This window comes from Manacus candei, unplaced genomic scaffold (genome assembly GCF_025592945.1).
Source record: "Manacus candei isolate 608988 ecotype Guabito, Panama unplaced genomic scaffold, ASM2559294v1 h1tg000017l, whole genome shotgun sequence".
In the NCBI taxonomy this organism is placed as follows: Eukaryota; Metazoa; Chordata; class Aves; order Passeriformes; family Pipridae; genus Manacus; species Manacus candei.
The window spans coordinates 12638861-12663658 of NW_026138065.1; the positions used below are offsets into that span (position 1 = coordinate 12638861).

General features: G+C 38.6%; 1 protein-coding gene across 2 annotated transcripts in view; it reads right to left on the reverse strand.

Moving 5' to 3' along the window:
* Positions 1 to 1709: 1709 nt before the first annotated feature.
* The window catches only part of KCNK5 (potassium two pore domain channel subfamily K member 5), a 35270-nt gene continuing 12181 nt past the window's right edge, over positions 1710 to 24798 (reverse strand). For both annotated transcript variants that reach the window (XM_051783447.1, XM_051783448.1), the window contains exons 2-5: positions 10428 to 10539; positions 8992 to 9158; positions 7711 to 7879; positions 1710 to 6875 (exon numbers count right to left, since the gene is read on the reverse strand). In XM_051783447.1, the coding sequence (XP_051639407.1) occupies positions 6061 to 6875; positions 7711 to 7879; positions 8992 to 9158; positions 10428 to 10539 (1263 nt within the window). In that variant the 3' untranslated portion in view covers positions 1710 to 6060. The remainder of the gene's footprint in view (positions 6876 to 7710; positions 7880 to 8991; positions 9159 to 10427; positions 10540 to 24798) is intronic.

Consider the following 24798-nt stretch of genomic DNA (forward strand, 5'->3'; position numbering starts at 1 on the left):
TAAAGCCAGGGAGGGTGTGTGGAGAAGGCCCAGTCTGTGTGCAGGTCCAGGGAGCTCTCTAAGAAACAAAAGGAAGTAAAAATCTGAAGAGTATTGTACTCAGCACAACCTTTTACTTCTAGATATCACGGTATTAGTTATCTTACCAAGGGGAGGTTGAGGCTAAAAAAAGGTTTTTAAAAAGAAAAATCAAAAACCAAAAAAGCATTCAACTCTTGATTAAAAAAAAAAGGGAGCACAAGGTACAAGTCATGAATTTAAAAAGAAAAATCTTCCTGCTCAAACTATAGGCAACAGATCTCCACCACCTCCTTGCATAAGGGTCAAGAGAGATATTTTATGGGTTCTTCAGGACCTGGGTCCAGCTACAGGAAATTGCCCTGAAGGGAGTGAAGTAGCATTTTTCTATGTAAAACAGTCCTGAGCAGCAACTCTTCCTGCTCTATCACTGTCTTCATCTCCCACAATTAAAGGTTTGAGTTTTCCATGTCCATGACATGGTTGCTGGTATCATGTTGCACCATGCATTGTAAAGGCCTATGATAAGCATTTAGTGAAAAGATTTCAGGTTTAAGTGTCAGCTGGCCTGTGATTTTATCTATTAAGCTATTGTGTTCAGAGGAACCCACAGCCAGGCATGGACCATAAGAACAGGCATATAACAGATACAGGTTTGTCCTGTTTTCCTACTTCTTGCTACCCTACCCCCTATAAATTAATAACACTGCTAAAATACTGAGGGCAGAGGGTGAACAATAGTCTGTCGGCTCAAACTTGCTGGGAGCCAATGGAAATGTTACTGAGTGCTTACCAGACTCTGTGCTATGTCCTGCCCTCAGCTCCATGAGGAGACCCCATCTCCCTCTTTGGCTCTTTTTGGCAGCAATCACCAGTCAGGCACCTCTTCCTCCTTCATTGTGCTTCTGTTGTGGGGCTGGAGGAAAGGGTAGAAATCGGCTATCCTTACCCAAATCAAGACAGCATCCACCCTTCCCTCCTGTGCCCATGGGTCTCCCCACTTTCCTAACTCATGCTTCATCAATGTTCAACTCAGTTGCTGAAAAGGTTCAGTCTCTTCCTCCTCAGGTTGAGGTTGTCCCACTTTCTTCAGATGGCTCAATTTCATAGGTATCACAAAGTCATATTTTGCTGCCCGTTAAAGCAGGTATTTAGCTATTTTCCAATGTGTTTTAAGGAAACTGCTGGAGTTGAAGGACTGCAAATACTTCAAGCCTGCAAAATGGTAAGCACGGCTACTAGAAATCTTGTGAAAATTCATAAACAGTTATTCAGATATTTTAATAGCTCTAGCCTAAGATTCAGACCACAGCCATAAATGTCCATTTTATTTTATTGCAATATTGATTAACTCTAACACTTCCCATCTCAGTGCATCTTCTTTACAAGCAGCCCCCTGAGAAAACACAGCCTCCAAAATAAACTTCAGTTTATCTTTTAACAGCTGTCCAAAATCCACATCAAATAATATTTTGGTATGCTGTATCTAATTGAAGACCAGATGCCATTGAACTGAAGTCATCAATACCCCATATAAGTTCAGACATCTGCTTGCATAAAACAACTAGCTTTTTTGGCTCCTTATCTTCCAGCTCTTTGGCCCAGGACCAGTCTCATTTGTGAGGTGCATTACAAGTGCAGGTAGTTGTAAAAAGAAATCTCAATTACCATTCTTCTCATGACACAGAGGATAAATTGTAAAATTTTTATTGCAAAATATTAAAATAAATTACATTTTACAAAGACTTAGCAAATATTTACATACAGTGTGATCCCAGTGACAATCAGCAACAAAGAACAGACAGACAGGCATATTATGGAGTGATAAGAGTCAGAACTGTACAAACTTCAAAAGCCATATGAAAGACAAGTTGATTTTTAAAAGTTAAGTCCATCACAAATGGAATGAATCCGACAAGGCACAAAAATTACAAGTCTAAAACAGAGTTCTTTTGTTTAGGTCAACAGACTTGTATACTGCTTTTTGCTCTCCTCATCATTGGTGCTTGTCTGTCTCTACACACTCTCCCAGATCAACTGGAGGAAATATAAAATCCCAACATATACAAATGTGTCACCATGGATCTGTTATCAGTCTGGTTTTACTTCTGCATGTTTTGTGATATCCATTGCCAGCAACAGATTCACGAATCATTAGTTCAGAAAAATTTAACACTCCAATTTTGTATTTCCCCAGTGATTTCGTACCAGTGTATCAGATGTGTTAGATTGCCTGATGCAAGACAGGTATCTGAAAACGATGCCCTTCCGGTAAAAAGAGGCTTCAATAACACAATAAAAAACCAAGAAGTGTCACAATGATGTCATGAAGGATGGGGTCACACAGTCTATAGCACTTAAAAGGTCTTTTGTAAGAACAGACTTCTGTGGTCACATTTCAGGATTTTTTAATTTTTGAAAAAAAAAAAAAAAATTTAAATTACTGGCTCATCTTTGCAAAATTAGTAAGTGGATCCATCTTTCACAGGATGTGACTGGAAATACAACCTACTCGTAGGCAACAGGCAGAAAAAAAGAGTTTCCACTGCCATTCATCCCTTCCTTACACGTGCTTTTAAGCTTGTTCTCTTTTTTTTTTTTTAAATCCCCCTTTCCTCTCTTTCCAGGAAGAGACCTGTTTCACCTGTAAAACCAACTCCACAGCATCAAGAAAAGTGTTAATACTATTAGTTAGCCAAATGAAATCTTAATTGACATCCAAAGAAAATCCTTCCAGATTGACCAAATAATTGAAATAATTACAAGACATAACCAAGTAGCACTAGGAATTCACTCAGAGGCACTTTTGAGGTTGATTAGATCAAAACCCAGCCTGGACACCCCTTCAAGTCACTACACGTTAATCTGAAGGCAAAAAGACATTAACTTAGATCCCCCAGGCAGCTGCTTTTCTCAAGACATGGAAGACAGGCAGGCAAAAAGCTGTCTTGCTTAGCACTTCGGCAGTTCTGAGATGGCACCATAATTTTAAAATCCCTGGGAATGGTTCAACTTTTGGAGAGAGCCAGTGTGAAAGCTATGCACCAGCTAAACCCCTCCAAAACACTGAAACAAGTAGGGCTTAATGAGACCAATGGTGTTGGCCCCTGTATAAAAAGGAATTTTTTCCCAGTGTTAGGATTACATTAAGGCACATGGTGGGATATCTTGAGAACAGTTTTGTGAGGTGTGATCATGTTTCCCTGAAAAAGTGGGAATATTGTACTTTGTTTTAATAAATTTAAACTATTACTTTAAATCCCATGATACTTAGTATACTGACTTATAGTCTATGCTGACTACACTGGGAAAGGCCAGAGAGCCACATCTAGCTTGATAATATGAAACAGATTCCATCTATTCTCAGCTCTGGCGTACAAGTGCACTTCGCTATGGAGAACGGTCTGGGTTCCAGTGTGCAACATCCCCTCCCAATGAAAGCAGCTCAGCCAAGTGTCTGGGTTGTATTATTTCTGTATTAAAGAGAATTTTTCTTTTTTTTTTAAATGAAGATTGGACTATGCTTTTCCACTTCACGCACTTTCAGCAAGTCTCTTGTCTCCTCATTGTCCTGTAGCTTTCTAATTGTTACTAAAACTTTAATCTTTGCATCAATAATGGAAGACAAGCTGGAGGACAGCAAAAGCTATATGGAGTGCTTTCTCATATCCTTTTAAGTTAATATGCACTTTTTAAAACAAAAAATATAAAAAAAAGAGAAGGTTAGACTTGCTACACAAGCATTCTGTGCATCACACACGTAGTCTTACCTACCATTTCTTACAGTTACAAGGTATAGCTGTCAACCACAACCCTTCAGATATATACAAATACTTGAAGGGCTTGGAGTCATTTTAAAACAGTGAGGATGAAGGTAACTTATCAGAAGTAAATAAGAATCTTCTTGATATGGCCTCTCCCTCTTTCTTGTCAGATACAAGTAAATACATCCAAGCACCCTTGCTCCAAACTGCATTAATATAATAAAATTTGATTTCAAAAGAGAATTCTCTCTTCAGCAATACTATCATAAATTACAGATTAACTACCACATCCAATTATGTTGATCCCACATTTTTGTAGTATAACAGAGTTGGTCCTAGCCTTGTGTTCACTTTTCTATTTAAAAAATTGTCATATGCGTGGAAAATTCCAGGAAAAAAAAAAGACTAGTAATGACAGTCCCTCATTTCTCAGTAGATGACTTCAAAACCTCCCATCAAAACACTATCCAACCAAAGTGCCAGTTTCCCACATATCCTCCTTCTTCTGTTGAAGAGGCCAGATGCAGACAACATTTGCAGTTATTTGAAACAGCTAGTAATTCAAGATTAGCATTGCAAGATTCCATAGGCTTTTTTCTTACAGAGCTAAGTTAGTCTGCCAGCATTACACTGAAAATGAGAAAACTTTTAACTGTTCACTGATTTTTGGAAAATTTCGGACATACTGGAATGACTTAAATACTCTAAACAGAACAATAGAACATAACATGTTAAGGTTCAAAGGTCTTAGCTATTTTTTGTTCCAAGTATGTTGGATACAACTAAAGTCAGTACCTTTTGCCAACATGTAATCAAGAGCCTCATTTGGAAGAGTTGTCAGGGTTAATGCACAGATATGGAAAAAGAAAGAAAAATAAAACCATGGTAAAATTTTCTTTGGAGCCAAAACAATTTGGGCATAAACGCTATGAGCAGACATATTTCCTCCTAATGAACAGCCCATCTCCAAGTCAAAAGATAATACTTTCAGAAGCTTAGAGTCAAAGTTCCTTTTAAAAAAAAGTGCCTTATGGCCTGAAGTCACTTGATCACATCTCAGTTTGCCCAAGGTTTGGTATTGCCCAACCTTCTTTAAAGTGGGATAGAATAACCATTGTATATGCACATAGGTCAAACTCTAAAAAAACCCTCCAAGATGCGAAGTGTAATCAACTGTTTGAAAAATCATCTCCCATTCAAGTCTAGTCTGAAGTACCAAGGCAGGGAGGAACATCAAACAACAATACTGACTAACACACTGCACAGATCAGCAGCAGTGCTACAGATCCCTTCTGACAGGCATTAGGGTATTTGGAAAATATCTGTGCCTCCCAAGGTGATTTTTCCTAATACAAACAGTGTCAATAAAACTTCACCTGTACATAGATACTGTATAAGGTTCATTCAAGTATTTCCTTTAGGAAATGGACAGTGGAAGGACACTTTCAACATTAAAAAAGTTCATTGCATCCTGCTTGTGCTCATACATGCTTTGATCAATAAGTTTTCCAGTCTAACACTAACAGTTCTGGGGCTGATGTGCAGTTTAGCAGCCCAATTGGTAAGCTTCCTCCTAGATGATTCTTCCTTGTTAGAGGGTGATTCTTCCTTGTTAGAGGGCTCCTTCTCAAATCCATTCCTTTGGAATTTTTCATTTTAATATTTTATTTATGAAATTAGAATTCACTACAATTCGAGAAGCACTGACATATTCTAGACAGATGTTTCAGAAGCTTCCTTCTCAGTCTGCCAGTGCACCTCAGCTCAGATCTGTGTGTCCTGCTACCCCATCTAAAGTTTCTTGCTAAATACAGCCAGGTAACCCCTTTGATTTCATTTGTGATCAAAGCAGGATTCAAGTCCAGGTTTTCAGAAATGAAAGGTTAATGGAGTAACCGAACACATTTGATGCTCAAAACAGTCTCTGTGCCACAGTATAGTTACACTCCCAAACCAATTCCTCAATGAAATGCATGAACCCAGAGCAGGTCCAGTGTATTAACCAGTCTTTTCTTCCTACGTTGTTCAAGAACCATAAAATCCCAAGAAGGAGTGAGACTCCAAATTCAACTGTTATTTTACAAGTTTTTCAGAAAAGCAAAGCTGATGGGCTCAGAAGCCAATTTATGATGGGAAAAGGAAGCTGGAGTTTCTTAGTTTGGGACTTGCTTTTGTCTTCAAATAGACAGGAGAAGCTGTAAAAACATACTTTTCTCCTTTGTCTGCTATATGTTCTTTATGTACTGACCACTTTCAAAAAACCACTGTCAAACAAGATTCACGTGGCAGCCTTCGCATTGCTTACTGTATTATATTCATTCATCAGTTGTTCATAAGGCACAGAAAGTTCTAGCTCATTATTGGTAAAGGTAGATTCATCTGAGGATGGGAATTTTACCAGTTTTTTTGCAGTTTCAGATTCCTCTGCAAGATTATCATCCATGGAGGATTTTGATGTTTCCTCATCATCTGAGATATCTTCCTCTTCATCATCATCTTCATTTACAAATGTTATATTGGCATTCTCAAATATTAAGGGTCGATAGTCTCTGGAATCCCACACTTCACCTTCTTCTTCACTAATCCTGTCCAGCTGGTTTACAAACATGGTTCCTTCTAAAGGGCTGTCTCCAATACGTTTATCATGCAGGGGTCTCAGTGCATGACCATTTTGAATGTCCAGGGAAGCCTCATCATACTCAAATGACTCTGTCTTTGTGTAAGTCACCTGAACATCTATACTAGCATTCATTTGTTTGGCATTTTCGACTATAATCATTTTGTCATTGTTTGTTTTCAGGGCCTTCTTCCCAATTTGCTTTATAAGATCATTGTAGGTCTCTTCCTTCTTTGAAAGAAAGCTGAAAATGTTGACATCCTTTGAGGTACCCATTTGAAGGGGTTTTTTAGACCTAGGATGGTTGTCAAATGACTCTTTTCTTTTTTTCCTCCGTTTCTTGATTGCTTTGTGGACTTCCACAAACATACTGACCTTCCAGTTAACAAAGAGCGAAAGCCAAGCTAATCCCAGATAGATCCATAACTCCACAAAATATCTGTAAAGGGAATGATAGTTTGCATCTGGATTTACACCTATAAGGAAGTAAAAACAAAAACATTACTGAAAGAAGACTCACAGCTGATAAACCTTTGAAGTTATGACCCTGAGAATTACTCCCTTCCACACTAATAGAGCCTAGTTGTTTGAACACTGCTCTGAGAGGTAGCAAGTGGGGATCTGAGAGTTTTCTGAATGAAAAAGTTAATCCCATATCTCCCACATCCCTTGGCCACATGTATTCTGACCACTGGACAAACCAAAAAGCCCCGGCAGCATATTTATCCTTTCCTTATAAACTAGAAAAGTGAACATTTTCCTGGTTGAAAATTACAAGTCTTATCCCTGTCACTGTGGTGCGTATATATTTACCTACCTTGGGAAAACAATTCAAATTTTCACTTTTAAGGACCACCTCCAAAGCCCTGGACAAAGCGGTGGATTTTAGACAAAGAAAAGGTTTAGGAGGGAGGCACGAGTATTCTCAGCATTTCCCATTGACTAGTTCTAAACAGCTGCATTGCCCAGTACCTACACATCCTGCTTAGGATACTGGATCCTATCCAAAGGTGCATAACTATCATGTTGGATAGGATAGCTCTTTGCCTGACATACAGACCTGGGGCACCTGAAAGACTTACAAACTCTAGAACTTGGCTGCAGACTTAGCCCAGTAAAGGCCTTAGGTATCTACACCAAGACTGAAGAGCCAGATCTAGCCCATTGGATCAGTATCCAACTGTAACTGAATGTTCTATTCAGCAAAATGTTCTGGAAAAGCTTAGAAAATATCTTTTCAAATTAGAGTTTTCAAAAAGAATCGCCACACTATGCATGTAATAATATACTACATAAAATACCATTACTGACCAGCAACAAAATCTCCAAATCCTATGGTGGTGATAGTGATGAATGAGAAATAGAGGCCTTCAATGTAATTCCATCCTTCAGTCACCATAAACACAAATGGAGGAATAACCAGATGGACCAAGACACCCCAAACAATGAAAATAGCTGTGCACGTAATTTGTGCTTTCCTCTGTAAAGAAAAAAGACAAAAAAAGTCAGTGAAAGATCCCAAAATTTTCTTTTCCCATCTGTGGCACCAAGAATTATCTGACAGTACCAGATATTTCAGATTTTTGTGCTAACCATTTAGCTACCATAATTAAAAGTCACTAAAAGTGACTGAAGTAAACACACCTTCTTTTTTTTTTTTCCTTCAGGCAGAACTCCCTGTTCTTACAACTACTTGCTCAAAAAGGATTATTTCCTCATAGCTTTCTTTCACACTCATGGAAAGTTTAAGGAGTCCCTGATGTTTTATAAACAGGCATGGCATATGGACATAGTGCTCTAGTCTAAAAAGCAGTCAATACCTCTAACTTTCCTTTTATTCATTTGAATAAAAAAGATCAGAAATGTTTTTAAGATGCTTCTCTCCTTCTTCTGCGTCCTTCCCTTTGCCACTCATGCAACTTCTGTACAAACCTGCACGTACACATGCATTTCACTACTGTTTCTTGTACTTGCCTCTCAGTTCTTGCTCTGTTCCTAAACCCAGGACCCAAACCAGTTCCACTGTCCTCCAGGCACTATGCCCCTGCATTGCCTCCCATTTCTGTGTAAAGTTAGAACTGGGAACTCACTCAGAATGCAGGAGGGAGAGGAAAAAAAAAAACAAACCTCCACCAAAAAAACAACAAAATGCCACAAACAAAAAACCCACAAGCCAGTAACTCAGAACGAAACTGTTATTTTCCAGTTGGTTCACTGCACAGCAGGAAGTACTCATGCTAGCATACAGGCAGGTGGGAACAAAGCAGGACAGCTTATTTCTGTGCCCAAGGGGCTTGATTGAAATGTCTGTGAAATGAAGCCTCACCTACATTTGTTCTAAAGGTTTCTAATGTAAGGAGATACATTTAGTTAGCACTAAAGGTTTCTATGAGACTTCATTTGCTAAAACTTCTTGCAAAACTAACTCATCAGACCCAACCCCCCTTTCAGTTATTTCTATTCAACACCATTTGGGAAAATTCATATTTGTGCAAGTGTTCATTTACAAGATGAGCAGGTAACTTAAGAAATGTAAGCTTAATTCATGCATCAAAAATACATAGTTCAAGGGTAAACAACTAAGAGCTTTACCAGGCTCACTCCTCTTTTCGTCAGAAACTGGCCCAGCCTCTTGGCACGTCCTCCAAAGAACTTCCCCAGAGCACTGATCCACGTCAAGCAGAGAGGAACTCCAAAAAGCCCATAAAATATGCAGAAGAGACGCCCAGAGGGTGTCTTTGGAGAAACATTTCCATAACCTAAAAGAGATAAGTATGTGCTCCGTCTGTTCTTGTTGAAGAGAATTCAAGGCAATTCTACCTAAGCACAAAACATTATTTGGGCTCCTGCTGTATCAGACGCTCCTTATTTCACCTATAAGATGTTTAGTTTACTCCAGATGCTGATCTTCTGAGTCTAGATGCCTTCCAGTTCTACTCTAGCGAACATATATTCCATTAATGCAAGCTGAGAGGGTTACTGCACTTCAAGTGTTTCCTAGATTTTGTGCATCATTTTCTTGACAAGATGGAATAAATATGAAATAAACCTCACCTTAAAACTTCTAATATGATCCCCCAACCTTAAGCAGCAGTGTTAAAAACTTGATTGATTCAATTTTATAGAATAAAAATTCAAAATTCAGTCTGAAGCTAGCTTCCATGTGAAAGATCCACTATACATTTAACTTGTGACCACCTGGTACCTTGGCAGGGGAAGAGCTTGTGAGTTAAGTGCAAAGCAAGGAAGTGCAAGGTATGTCAACTGAATTTAGTTCTTTGCTGGTCACAGAACCCAACAGGGCATTACAGACTCAGGCTCTAGAATCAGCAGCATATTTTCTGAACTTCTGCCAGAGCTTTCTTATTTAGGTGTGTTATTCTTCAACGTTTTGTCATAAGTTATATTACAAGCTGAGTATTGTGAGTTTCAAATAATAAAGAAAACTACAGCACTGCATATGATTTAACAGTAAGACTTCTATTTGTGTATACATCTAGCCTTGTCTGGCTATTTTGCATTCCTTTTTTTTTTTTTTTTGCATTGTAGGTATAGCAAGAAAGAATTCTTTCAGTGCAGAGGGTTTTACAAGCACAAATCAACAGTGATATTTAAAAGACAGCAGTTGTTCTGCTTCACCTTCTTTTAAGAGACGGTTAAAAAGTCTAGATTGTTCTGCAAGCCAGGAACACTGATAATCCAGTAGCTTCAGAGGATTCATCTGTGTAACGGGACTGCTGTACAAAAACCTCATATACACTTGCTTTAGGCATTAGTTTAATGGAATGCTTTGTTATGCTTTTGTTTTGGGATTTTATGATTTGGAAATTTGAGTGCGTGAATCAATGGAACTGGAATGACACCAGTCACCCCCAACAGCACCTTAAATTCCTTACTTATTGGAAAGGCACACTTTTCTGTATGCCTATGGAGAGAGTGTCAAAAAACTCATTTTTTCCTTCCATGAATCTGCAGGTGAACCCGTACTTTAGGCAACAGTTAGGAAAGTTGACATGGTAAATACTTACCGATTGTAGTGATTACAGTAGCAGCAAAGATCACAGCGTTAGGCCAATTCCAGTTGTTGAAAGTATTGTTCCCAGTGATGGCAACACCCTCTCCAGCAGCATCTGACACAATCTGTAAGGAAACAGTTTACAGTCAATCTTGGAAAATGCTGGCAGCCTAAAAAAGAAATGTTTGTCCCTCTCAGGTTTTCACCCTTTGTTCATACTTTGAAAAATAATCAAGTTTTTTGTGAATGCAAGTCTAGTATATTCACTAAAAATAATTTTATGAAATACTAAAAACTTGCTTCACACAAGAAAAAGTAATGCAAGTGCTCTGACATTTAAGTAGGGAGTTTTAATTAGATAAACTTTTACTTGATTTATAAGATTAAACCAAATGGATGTCTTCCAGAGACCAAATATAGTCTTCCAAACTGAACTAGCATTTAACCTCCAGTGCAGATCTTGAATTTGGTTTCATTTTAGGGACATCTTCAGAACTACTATCCATTTCAAAACATCTGTTACATGCCTCAGCTTGACCTGGGTATAAGCAGGATATCAGAGAATCCTTGGCGAAGCTGGTTCATGTTAATTCACCTGCTGTCTCTGGCAAAGTCAAACCATCTACAAGCCAACAGTAAAACCGTACTTTTCAAAGACAGAGAAATTAACACCTTCTCAAAGCATATTATGCAATAGGATTCCAATCACTGCCCTTGAATCAGCCCTTTTCTCATCTCAAGTTTGAATATAGTACGCCACGATGAATGCAAAGCACTCGTTAATAATGTTTCAGGGAAGTAAGTGAGGTCATTAGCATTTCCACAGGTTCTGCAAGTCAAATTTTTAACAGCTGCTCGGGTCTTCAGGTGCTCAAGAATGCTTAACCGCCTTCACCTTTTTTAGGAAGGGACTTGGAAGAACCGGCTTCCCCCCCTTTTCTAAAACTAAACTGTAGAAAACGAATTGATAATAAAGCAATTACTATTTAGTGCAGAAAGTGAAAGTTTCAGATTCAAACCATGCATCTGGACGATTCTGGCATGCATTTCTACCTCTCCGAGGTAAAAGAAAAGAAACGATTTACCATATTCTCTCCTGGAAATCTCCAGTTATTTAAATCTTTACTCTGCCACATCATGATGCAGTTAAAGCCTTCCCGGGTTACTCTGCTTTTTTCCTTTCAGTGTAAACACTGAGCAGAACTCTGAGGCTCCATCCATATACAGGAGGGGTGAAGATACCTCCAAATGTTGATTCATAACATTATCGCACTTTCCCTGTTTCTCTCTCAGTAAGTGTTATACACAAAAACTATCTTGAGCAAACACGTAAAAAATTATAGGCAATGTACTTTAAAAAATAAACAAAACATGACAGGTGACATTTATCTTAAACTGGCAAGAACTTACAGATGTAACTACAACCAGCTCTTCCTTCCCCCTCACCCCTTCCTTCCTTTCGACTTGATTAAGATCTGATCTTGGACCCAGCAGAGATTCAACACAAAGTTCAATCACTGCTGAAAACATACACAAGTTAACACAGGTTTTAATTATTCTTCAGACTTATTACATATCACCATCCTCCTACTGCAAGAAAAATACCCTCGAATGAATGTATTGTGCATATACAAGATGCAAACAATGTAATTAAAAATGCACTTTCAAAACACAAGCTGTTATAGAAGATAAAAGGAGAAGCATTGAAAGTGAACGACGTTACGGAACTACATTTTTTTTCTCCTGGCAAACTCAAAGTGCATACAGCGTCTTTCCAAAGCCTACAGGCTCGGGATAGAAAAGGACAGAGTTCTCACCAAGGCACTCATTTATCATAACAAAGTGGAGTACAAATGAGAAGTAGCTCTAAAACAGGCAAGCTGAGAGCAGGTAACTAAACATATAATGCCACCCCCCTTCAAAAAAAAAGAATACTTGTGCAGTTACAGTGGATCACAAGAGTTCATCTGAATAGAGACCAGTTAAAGTAACATCACTCATTTCTGCTGTGGTCTGCAGATGAACTTCCTAAAAGTCCCAAATGACATCCAAAATACCTCACAAACACAATCTGTTACCTATTATGCTCGAAAAGATGGCTTGACTTCTTCCACTGCTTAAACGTTATACCAAACACCAGTTCTCCAGTCATTTTCCATTCCGTAAGCGCAGTTGGATTTTTTGGTTTTTTTTTTTCAGTTGTTGTTTTCTCACAGAGCAACTGATCTCATAAGAGACACAGTGAAGTATCTGTTTCCATTGTCACAGGGCCATTATCTCACCGCATTACTCCACCTTCGGTCTGATCTAATGAGCTCAGTTTCCCAGCACACACAGTTGTGTTAAAATCTGCCAGCATCTGAGGTCTGGAGGTGTGAAGGGGGCCCAGATCTGAGGGGAAGAAGCTGCTGGACTGAGCAGCACTCAGCGGCCCTGCACACCCAGGCAGCTAACATTTTGGGGGAGAGATGGACAGCTCTCCAAGTTATACAAACTCTTTGTATAGAGAACCACAGATAATTCTCCAGACAAAGCTGCCACCGTCTTCCTGTCCCTATTTACATGCAGCTATCGGCTATTAGCACACAATTATCTATGATCTATAGTCCAGTATTTTAAGTTACTTTATGCCTGCAATAAGCCTCAATGCGCTACATGCATCCCAGCTGGAGGAACAAAGATGGTCACAAAACATGCAGAGTTAGCTTTGGTGCAGTGGGAAGTACATAGCTGCTTTCCAAGCAGCATAACTTTTGCCCATACTGAAATAATTAAATATTTTGGCTCCAACAAACAATGAGAGTGGACACTATACAACGGAACAACAAACATGGGTTTTTTTGCTTGGCAAATCTTCTCAAGCATGGCCAAAATGCAAAAATTGAAAATAGTTTACTAATTCAGAATTTATACATAACTTTAGATCTCACCTCGTGAAAGATCATACTGATAAAGGCAGGACTTTACTTTCTGTTAAATGACTTTCACCTCACAGGAATTAAACCCACTCTTCTCCCTCACTGCCCACTACTTCAATTCTGCATTTTGGCAAAGGAAGAAGGGTAAAAAGTTCTAGAGACTCTGGTGTTACTGTTGAAAGTTAAACAGACTTGTAATCGCAGATAGAGATTTAACATATGAAACAACTACATCTTCTGATTACATTAACACAAGTAGAAAAGGGGACGTAATTTGAATATAATCAAGCAGACAATATGCTCCATTTGCAAGGTACTTCCCCACTACAACCTCCAGCACTGCTCCAATAAAGCCTTGTGTTTCCTGGGTTTGGTGACTTTTTTATCAACCCTCTGATGATCAAATTCACAAGAAATAGTTGTTAAATCCCCTCTACCTTGAGCAAAGGAGAAGAATTTACCTCAGATGCTGTGGGCACATGCCATTTGAATCCCCTCAGTATGAGTAACAATAGAGCTGAAAAGATCTTAAAACAAATTTGAAAATAGCAAGGAGGAGCCTTGACTCATATAGGTCACACACCATTAGTGATTTTATCCTAAGAGTTAAGGAGTGCAAGAAAGCTGTGATACAGGTTTTGCATAACAAGTAGGAATAATTTAATATTTGGCATGAAATCTTTGATGTTTTAGTAAGGAATAGCTGGGTCTGATAACAATAAACAATAGGAAAGACAAAGGACTTTGAGATACATATGGCCAGACAGATACACCAGACTAAAGACATGAGACAATAAACAGGTTCTATATAAACTAGAGCAACAGATCCTGCCCTACAGGCACTCTGTTAGGAAGAACAACCAGATATTGTTCAGTGACAGGTATCTTTTGAAGAGGCTAAAGCCTCCCATGTTGTTCAAAGCATTCCCTAAAGATCTTACATATAAGTCTAATGGCAGTTTTAAGATTCTCCCAGTGGTATGAACAATTCTCTTTTGAAATGCTGTTTCTCTGTAAAGAAAGGAGATGTAATTGAACTATTAAGCCTGAAATCAGAACCAGTGGCTTTCATTCTACCCTCAACAAGATTACCATGTAATGGACAATCACAGCTGGCTGCTACATCCAAAAGCAGAGTCCATTAAAGCAATAACTGATGCATCCTGTCAGAACTCCTAGGCTTTGTCCTCAATTCTGACTGTGAAATAACACAGAGTAATTTTGCTTCTTTTTCAAGTTCTTTTATCAAGAATGTAAAGATTTAATGTGCAGAAACCCACTCAGAATTGCAAATCTACCAAGTCCTTTAGAGACTTTCCTGTAAGGAATAAAAACTTCAGCAGAAATTTCTTTTCACATTAACACCTTAATCTTTTATACAGTTTGAAGAAACCAGGCAGTAGTTATCTAATCACGGGTACATACAATACTGACAACTTAGCCAATCATAATAAAATTGTCCAGGGTAAAAAAGTTTAAATTTATACTATCAGATGAAAGTCATATACTGCTGTTCATCTTTAAGCAGATTTCAGTTTTAACCAAATCTAGTAGCAGCAGGGCAAAACAGATAGGTGAAGTGGTACAAGCAGTTGTATGAACAGTTTATGTTATTTAAAAATACATAAACAATTAAAATCCATGCCATGCAAATTGCACAGCCTTTTACTTGTCCCACATGGATTTTTGCAGTTACCTAGTTCTTTTGGCTCCAGCCTGAAGTTACAGTAGCAGTTAGCTGTTTATAATAATCATATTTTTAAATGCAATCAAAACATATTTAATTGCTAATACTTATCTTTCCAGTAATAAAAAACTTGAGTCACATGATAAGACTGCCAGGTCAGAGACACATTAAAGAGTTCTTCTTACCTAGATAATATATTGTTTCAGGATTGATTACATACACATAAAGAGAAAAGAAATCCCCTCAATCAGTACCCCTTTTGAAGGAAAACTGTCAGTGGGTGGTCACAGTTGGACTGACAGAACAACTTTCTCAGACTCATTATGCAGACATGCAGCACAGTGGCCGCGGCCAGAAATTTCCTGCCCTGTTGGCATATTGCACTTTGATGTCTGCTTGCATATTCAAAGGAGCAGAAGCTCCTTTGCTCCACAGGCAAAGTCTGAATTTATTAGTACTTTATAGCTAGATCAAGTAATAGATTCAGTCAAACTAGGAATATATTAATCCTGCCTGACAGTCGTCATAGCTCATCTATGGAGTAAGTTTGTATGTCTAGTTGTTAAGCAACAAATTATGTATTTAATATAATACTAAATGCCATAATCTATTGTTTTGAGTTGTAGTCAGAGAAAGAGAAAACAAACAAACAAAAACACAGATATGGAAGGCAACTGGCTTTCACTCTGCACCACGACGTGTCCCAGCTGAATGGAAGATACTGCCCATCCGAGAATGTATTTTCCTCCTTGAAATATCTTGGCAGCTTGGAGTTTGAGTAAGGAAGGGGAAAGCAAAGCCAACTATGCAACTAATGGTTTTACCAATGAGTAAAAACCTTTTTCCCCCCAATTACTTTTCATGTCAAGATATATGAGGTCTATATGTGTAATGTTTTATTAAAATTTCCTGTTTGAGTTCTTCAAAGCCTTTTTTCTCAACCTAAATTCCAAAGACAGATGCAGTATTGCTAAGAAAACCTTGCTATGCCACGATGCTCACTTTGGTAGCCAGAAACACAACGTGGCAGAGTTGCAGGAAGTCGAGAGAATGCACATAACAGTTAAATGATTTCATCAAGGCAGTAGAAAGATCTGCTATTCCAATGTCATCTTTAGGATGGCTGCTATACACGTGTCTGTGCACAGAGAAATGGAAGCTTATTGCTCCTTGGAGAGGAAAAAAGAAAAATCTTTAGGGATTAGAATATAAAAACCCCCAGAATCCACAATACAAAACAGCAGCACCCTATTTGGACTCGCATTCTTTTGCCAGCCCCTTGTCACCTGGCACATTTAGTATGTAATCTGCTCAAGGCAAGAGTTCTCAGGAAACGATGCTAGTAACTATCCTCCCCTACCAATCAGCTCAGTCACCAGAAAAGCACACAGTTCTGGTTCCTGCCATCTTTTTCACTCCCATCTCTAGTGTAATGATAGACTTATCCTGACTGCTCACTTGGACTCAGGAGTTCCCAGTTGACTGAATCACACTGGCATATAACCAGGGCCAGCACACAGGGCCAAGAGAACAAGCCTTTGAGGCTGCCTCAGCCACTTGACAGTCTACAGGACTATGTAAACCAGCAGGACTTAGGATAGCTGACCTTTCATTTCCCTCTCAGCATTATCTGTGTTCACAGCCTGAATTTCATGTTTGTCAGGACAAGAACCATGCCAGATGTAAAAAGAAGTCTTTTAGCTGAGTCCTGGATTTCCTACTCCACTTCTCTGGGGAATGGTTTGCGACCTTTTTTGAGAAAGAAAAATAAGACAAGTGAACCACATTGTCTCGGTCTGACAGGCAACACCCTTGTGTCTTGCTAACCTATGAAAGTTTTACTGTCCTTTACTGACCTACGCGGAGAGTTGAGTTGGAAGGTGGTTGGGGCAAGAGGTGCAGGATATGAGTCAGCAGCACCTGCATTAGAGAAGGATGGAGGGAATTAATAAAATCCACATTAAGTGAGGAGGACAGCAGTTGACTACATAAGTCTGATTCCAGATCAAGTGAATCCCCAGCTGGCCTATACTAAGAGTTGTTAGGTTCTTCAAGACTTGATAATCCTAGAACTTGTGTACAGTCTGTTTTAACAAACAAAATCCTAGGCAGAAACAGCTTATTTCTAACAGCACAATGGGGTCATGGCTAGTAGCCACCCACCACAGGGCCAAAGTTGAAACGGAAGTAAAAAATAAGAAGTGGTAATTGAGGGAATAACGTTAACTTTCACTTCTAAAAGAATAAAAACTCCCCAAGCTTCATGTTTGGTGTTGATAGATGTAAATAACAAACATAACCAAAAGCATACATGAAGATTACCCAAAAAGCTGAAGATCAATATGAGTATACATGATTCCTTCTCCCTTATCTTTGAATTGAAATAGAAAAATTAAAAACAAACCCTGGAAAGCAAGTGTTAGTCCCTGTGTTTACATTCCTACATAGATCAACTACAAATAGTAGGGTACAAGTTTTCCCCTTGCTGTCATAACCAACCACTTTATAAATGCACTGCAACTGCTATAGCAAGGAAATACATATTTTGCATTTTTCAATCAATAGTTTAGTCTCAAAACACAGTTCCTATCAAAGAACAAACTTTTGAAAATTCCCACTTGGGGAAAGAAAGTCCTGGCAAAATAAGGATTCACATACATCATAGGATGTTTTTTCCAGCAATAGCAAGATTTAATCCAGAATGAGATGGTTCCTACTGATACAGCAAATAGAATGTTATCTTGTCACTTTTCCACAGTCTTTGGAAAAAGGAGAACTTAAAGAAGGTCTCTCTTACTCTTTTTTTTAACTGCTTCAACATACCAGTGTTTCTTGTTTGTTTGGTTTTTTTTTTTAATCAAGGAATTATAAAAGTTATTTAAATTTGCTAAAAGTGACTTTAAATGATCCACTAGTATCTTATAGCATGCAAAATAAGAAAGGTATATGTAGAGGTCAAATGCACTGTATATACCACAGTTTATCCAAAAGATTATAAAACAAGACTGAACTTGCTCTGCAGAGAAAGCTTAGCTAATCTTGCTGATTCTTCATTTACCCATCCAACTTCTTAGTGTTTCATTCTCTTCGTGCAACAGTGCTTCTCAATGCATAAATGAATTACAGAACCAAGGCACTCTATTGCTTCCCCTTCATTATGCTTCACTTTGGTCTGTGAGCAACTTGGACCTCCACCTAACCTAATTTTTCTTACCTAATTGAGCCTCCAGCACATGCCACTTCACACAAATCTGTCCCTGCATCTAAGCCTGATATTTAAGGAATGCATGTAAATACATGCCTGGTTTTCACTTTGCATAGTTTTGTGATATAACAGGACAGAAAACCAGACATCATTTGTGGCTGTTAATTTAGAACACAGCAATCAGGGTTGTAAAAAATACCCAATAATCCAATAAGGGATTTTTACGTGTTTCTTGGTCTTGATTTCTCAATTATTTTTTTAAGTAATGGGGAAATTCCTGTTCCTAGACTTCGATGTGCCCAGCACTTTTTTTTTTTAAGCAGCCTTATTAGTTTTATTAGCTGGAGAAATCACAGAGTGGGAAACTGGACTTTGAAACCAGATTCCAATGAAAGTAATTAAGTACATGCTATGAAGAAAACTGTAGATTAGAGCTCCAGATCCCTTTTAATTTACTGATTAGCCAGCACAGAACAGGCTGTCTAGTAAGAACACCTGAAGATCACAGCACCAAACACACTTAAGACGATACTACCAAACAGAGATACACAGAAGTGGTCTTCAGCAGATGGAAAATATTCTTGACTAAATAACTACATTACTGCGCTGTAAAGGAAATCATGTGTACATCCTTCAAAGGACATGACTGAATTTGAAGAGGGCCTAGAAAACATTCACATCTTAATCCTACACAGACACTTTTACACTTTAAAATATTCACTCTTTAGTATAATTCTGAGGCGGCTTCATCTGAGGTTTATTTAGGTGCTCAGAATTGGGAAAGAACACTGACATATCCCAAAGCAAACTGGAACTGCTCAACATAAGCTCCAAGATATCTCTGCAAAAGACTTTGTTGGATAAGCCAACGAATTCCTATTTGCACCTGAAGTTCTATCAGGTTAGCTGTTCTTTTTAAAATTCACACTACCCATCCCAGAATAACCTGCATGCACAAAAAGGATTTAAACAACAACATCCTTGCTATGGGTTAGTGTATGTATTGGGTTTGTGTGGACAGGTATTGGTAAAGAGTGGGGCCACAGTGGTGGCTTCTTTGAGAAGCTGCCAGAAGCTTACCCCACATCTGATAGATCCAATGCCAGACAGCTTCAGGATGAAGCCCCCACTGGCCAAGGCTGAGCCAATGATGGCAATGCCTTTGTGAGAATATATTTAAGGGAAAAAAAGTTATTGCACAGAACTAATTGTGGCCAAAAAAGAAAGGAGTGAAAATATGTGAGAGGAACCAAGTATGTAGATACAAAATTCAGTGGACAAGGAGAAGGAGGAGGTGCTCCAGAGGTTCCCCTGCAGCTCATGATGCAGACCATGGTGAAGCAGCTGTGCCCCTGCAGCTCATAGCAGTCAGTGCTAGAGCAGAGATCTACCTGCAGCCTGTGCAGGACCCCACGCCGGAGCATGTGGATGCATGCAAAGAGACTGTGAACCTATGGGAAGCTTATGGTGGAACAGCGTCCTGACAGGAACCAGAGTACCCATGGAGAGAGGAGCCCATGCTACAGCAGCTTTCCTGGTAGGATTTGTGGCACTGTGGGGGCCCCACACTGGAGCAGGCTGTGCTCGAAGTACTGCACCCTGTGGAAAACTGGCCCAAACTGGAACAGTCAAAAAGAACTGTTGCCTGTGGGATGGACTCATGTTGGAGAATTTCGTGCAGGACTATCTCCCGTAGGAGGGACCCCACGCTGGAGCAGGGGAAAAACTCCTCTCCCTGAGCAGCGGCAAAAGCAATCTGAGATGAACTGCTCCTAACCCCCATTCCCTGTCTCCCTGCACCACTGGTGGCAGGGGATAGAACCTGGGAAGGAGGGAGCGGTAGAGGGAAGGTGTTTTTAACATCTAGTAATAAATTTAATTAATATCCCCAAGTTGAGTGTGTTTTGCCCTTGATAGTACTTAGTAAGTGATCTCTCCCTGTCCTTATCTCAACTCATGAACATTTTGCTATATTTTCTCTCCCCTGTCCAGTTGCAGAGGGGAGCAATAGAGCAGCTTTGGTGGGTGCCTGGCACCCAGCCAGGGTCAACCCACCACAGTGTACTACTGCATACAGACTCCATGACCTTCCAAAAATGTGTGTGGGTGAACTTTTTCAAAAGCACTTGTGTTTGGATGGAATTCTATCATAAATAAATACTGTCACAGCTCCCTATCTTTATTGGGCTAGTGCCTTAAAAATCTGTCCTGACTTTGAAGAAGAGACCTTCTTTTTAACTGTTACACCAAGTGGAAAAGAGTTGTCCCCTGTCTTCTCCCAAGCAGTGATGATAGCACTTTTTCACCCTCTCTATTTTAACACACCACAAATCACACATGTTAAACAATTTAGAAAGTTCTTCAGCGGTAGGAGCCTCGAAAGGAACGGAATGACATCTTGAATCTAAGTCTGGCATTTCAGGTTTTTTTCTCCTGAGTTTTGTTTCACCCTTTTGCAACTGCAATGTGTGCATGGGAACAATGCTAAAAACGATAAATTTGTAATAGGGACCAAGCACTGAACTTAATTAATCCATAACTGCTGTCACTCACAACCCAAGGAAGAGAGGAAGTAATCGATTTAACATGAAAGGACAGTCTCACTAAAGACAGCGCTACAGGCACAAGCCTATCTTCTTGCCTCTGTGTTCTCTTACTCTCTATATGCTTCCGAGTTGGCAAAATGAATAAGGGTAGAGAACACGCATTTGTCACAGACAGAAACATTTGCAATTTCATGCTTTTAAGTTCTCATCTGTTTTCTTGTTTTTTGATTATAATTTAACCAGACTAAGTGATCCTTTAGAAAGGCAATCTGTTAATTAACCCATATAGGGCAGCACAAATCATACTTTGCAAACATAATCTCAATTTATTATCCAGAAATAGGTCTTATCAGACAGAGACAAGAAGAGGGGAAAGGTTTTTACATGTGAATTAGAAAATACATGCTCTACCTTGGTTTTAGCTTGTTATCTGAAGGCCATGCAATAAATCATTAATTTACAAGAGATGTAAAGAACCATCTTTATACTTGCTTCAACCTGAAAGACTCATAAAAATTTAATTATGCCTAATATTTATGAGAATGGAGGCTTCAGGACACAGTCCAGTGGAAACAACTGGTGAGTTTACTGACAAATTAATTCCACATTATTTTTTGGAAACAGAGAAGGTAAATAATTCTGCCAGCTATTCCCTGCTTGGAAAGATGATCAAAATTAGACAAAGCATGAGCAGGATAAAACAGGATACATACAACTTGAGGATAAAAATCTTGGGGATTCAACAGTGCCAGCATTCAATATATTGAATATTTTTCTCCCTCACTTTCCCCTGCACACACTACACGCCCTCCCAATTAAAACCAGACATTCATGTGCTGAACATTTTAGTAATTCATATAGATGTAAATGCTGATCACTTGCTACAGCAAGTCCTTAGGGTTGCTTCTACTTAGAGAAACAGTGTCTTAGTATTGCATTAGTGTACTGCAAGATTACCTGCTCAATCAGCACTAGTCACTAGCACCACCACGTTTTCATTTCCTCCAAGGTGAACACAGGCTTCACAAAATGTATTGTTATGTTTGAGTTTTACATGGAAAGATACAGCTGAGTAATAAACCTTATCAAGAGAGCATTCGTGAGGACATGATACTTCTCAAGATGCAAGTGCACTTTTTTTTTGGTGTACTTGGCATGGAGAGCAAAGGCTGAGAGCTTTAAAGTCAGTAGAAAATATCCTGGGAAATAATTCCCATTGACAAAACTAGCAGATTATCTCCTGTGGGACAAACAAATGGGTGGGGATCAAACTTAACCCTCCTAGCTTCCCAATTTCTGCAATATCTGAAAATTAATAGAAAAACAGTTGTTCCAGGAAAGGGTTACAGGAAATTCTTGCCATTGATTTAACAACAAAGTGCCTGCCCATAGAAGAGAACCATCTGACTTAGTTCAACTACATCCTTTGACGAGAGCAGGCTAGCAAAATACAGTTTAAAAGTTATCTACTTTCTTTAATTTCCTACTTCAGTCTACGATATGAACACAATCTCTCCTTCAATTAACCTGAAATAAGAGGAGAGTTCCAGAACTTCTGCATCTTGAAACTGGGCTTCATTGCCCTTGAGAGCAATATAGGTTTTGTCATCAATTTTATTTAGAGAAGAAAGATAAGCAATTTATACTGCAAAAATAAATAAAGAGTGAGAGAAGATAGCATTGCTCTCTTTTGCATGGTATCAGAAACTAGAGTGCCAGATCACAAATAAAAGTCATTTAAACTAAAACCCAGTTTGGTATAAGAATAAACAAAACATTAAAAAAAAATATGAGTGAAATTAAGATGCAAATTAAATCAAGTTCTCAACTATGCAGTAATTGTTAGTCAAAGCATTCCGCGTGGTAGTGTATATGGAACCTCCCTGCCTAAACCAAGATCCAGATTAACAGTGATTGGTTTAACTAATGTAAATATTTCTGCACTGTGGTGTTAAAGGTAAGATTTTGGATCTCAAACTCTTATTACTATTATAATGCACTGGGGAGCGTATTTTTGTCCTACAGTAAAATCCTCTTAGTAAGAGAGGAGTTCTTCACACAGATGTAGTGAGAAAGGGCAAACACTTTCTCCATTTTCTGTGGTTCTATTCAAAGACATGGAGGAGCTCTTCCTCAAGAATGAACATGATGCAGAGTATGCAAGAGATAAATGGTAAAGAGTAAAATAGATTACTGGTAAAGAAACAATTCTACTGATAAATAGAATACCAACACTTTTGCAGCACCAGTTTGATTTATATTTCTTCCTGAAGACTTCTAACAAGTTTAAAAAGGTCTTTAAATAAGGTTTGAGCAATACAGGATACATATAATTTCCTTTACTGAGTATATGAGTGGTTCTACAAAGTGGACACATTTCCCTACTGACTTTGTGAAGCGTTATCTTAAGGCTTCATTTAAAAGAAGGACAAAGTCAAGATTAGTGATTTTGTAATGATAATTTGCACTCCTTACTTGCACAAAGTGCTATTCTACTGAAGGTTTACAGATGGGTGTTATGTCTACAGCTACAGACATAACATAAGAGCTATGGAAACAGAACGCTAATCTGAGCAACCTGGTGTAGTGGAAGGTGTCTCTGTCCATGGCAGGGGGGTTGGAACTAGATGATCTTTAAGGATCTTTCCAACCCAAATCACTTGTTCTTTTGTTTTGTAACAAGCAAAGCAAGAGTTACATTTATCTTTACAGTTTTCTATCATAAGCCTCTATTTTACAAAACAGTGTTTTAAAAATAGGCAGTTTAAGACATTTTCAGTCAAAACACACATATGTGTTTTCTAAAAAGTCCTCACATTGTGTACATGTGTGTTTGTGGAAACCTGCTGTACTCTGCCCAGACGTGATTTGGATAATGCTTATTGATTTCATGGTCTGCAATAAGTTCTGTGTTTTGCATTTTTCTCCATCCTCATGGAAACTCCCCACTGCCTTCCCAAACTACCTTTCCTGAAAAGAATGTCCCAAGTTTGAAACTTCATTTTTCACACAGTAAATTCAAGAATAAAGCCACAGAAGGATGGTCAGCCCAAACAGGGTTGCAAGCACGTGCCCCTTCTAAGGCAAGTTTGAGGCCAAGCCAGCATTACTCACGTGACTTGACAGAAAAACTGTGAGTAGTCAGGTCTTTGGAAATATTTGTTGTTCTTTCTATATCGTGAAATCATACATGCAATCAGGCCCTTAAGAGAACTTAAAGCTATTGTTTGATCAGAAACTGAGCAGTTAATTGTAAGCTGCTACACGATGAATTTTGAGGGGTTTTGGCAAATTGAACCATTACAACTGAATGATTAAAGCTTTCCCTCTGTACCAACCCTAGCTAACAGCGTGCTTGATTAGTGACCTCCAAGATCACATTTGTAAAAAAAAAGAAGAGTAGGGGTAAACTATTGTGATGAGAGAATTAATTAATTCTGCAATAACACCCCAAGTTTTGGAATAGCTTCTATTAGAATGAAACACAAAGTCAAGCAGATTTATGTGGTAAGAGTCCATTAAAAAAATAATTTGAACAATCTGAGCTCTATTTCTATTCTGCAGAACAAGTAGGTGTTACTGTTTCCTCTGGAAAAAAAGTTCTAATCTGTAGGGAAATTAACCTCTTGGAGGCATGTCAATATTTTTACAGCATGCACTGTTTAAGCCATGCTTGTGTATGATGTATAGCATGGACAGTTAATTTTCCTATAAGTCATAATTCATAGGACAAACAATGTGAGGGATATTAATGGAAAGAGATCAACAAGGTTATTTCCTTTTTGTAGCTTTCTGCAGAGTTAAATAATAAGTTAAACTCATAATTCAGCAAATAAGTTAACTGGAACTACTTTTTCACTGCAGAATTGAATGCTGAAGCTTACCTACTAATGATACTTGCAGATCCTCTGCTTGAATCAACTAATGCTGCTCAACTTTATTTCTCCTTTCTATTTATGTGCAATGGGTGTAAATACCAACCGTTTTGAAGAGGCACCTGGCTTTTTGACAGATCATGACTAGAAAAT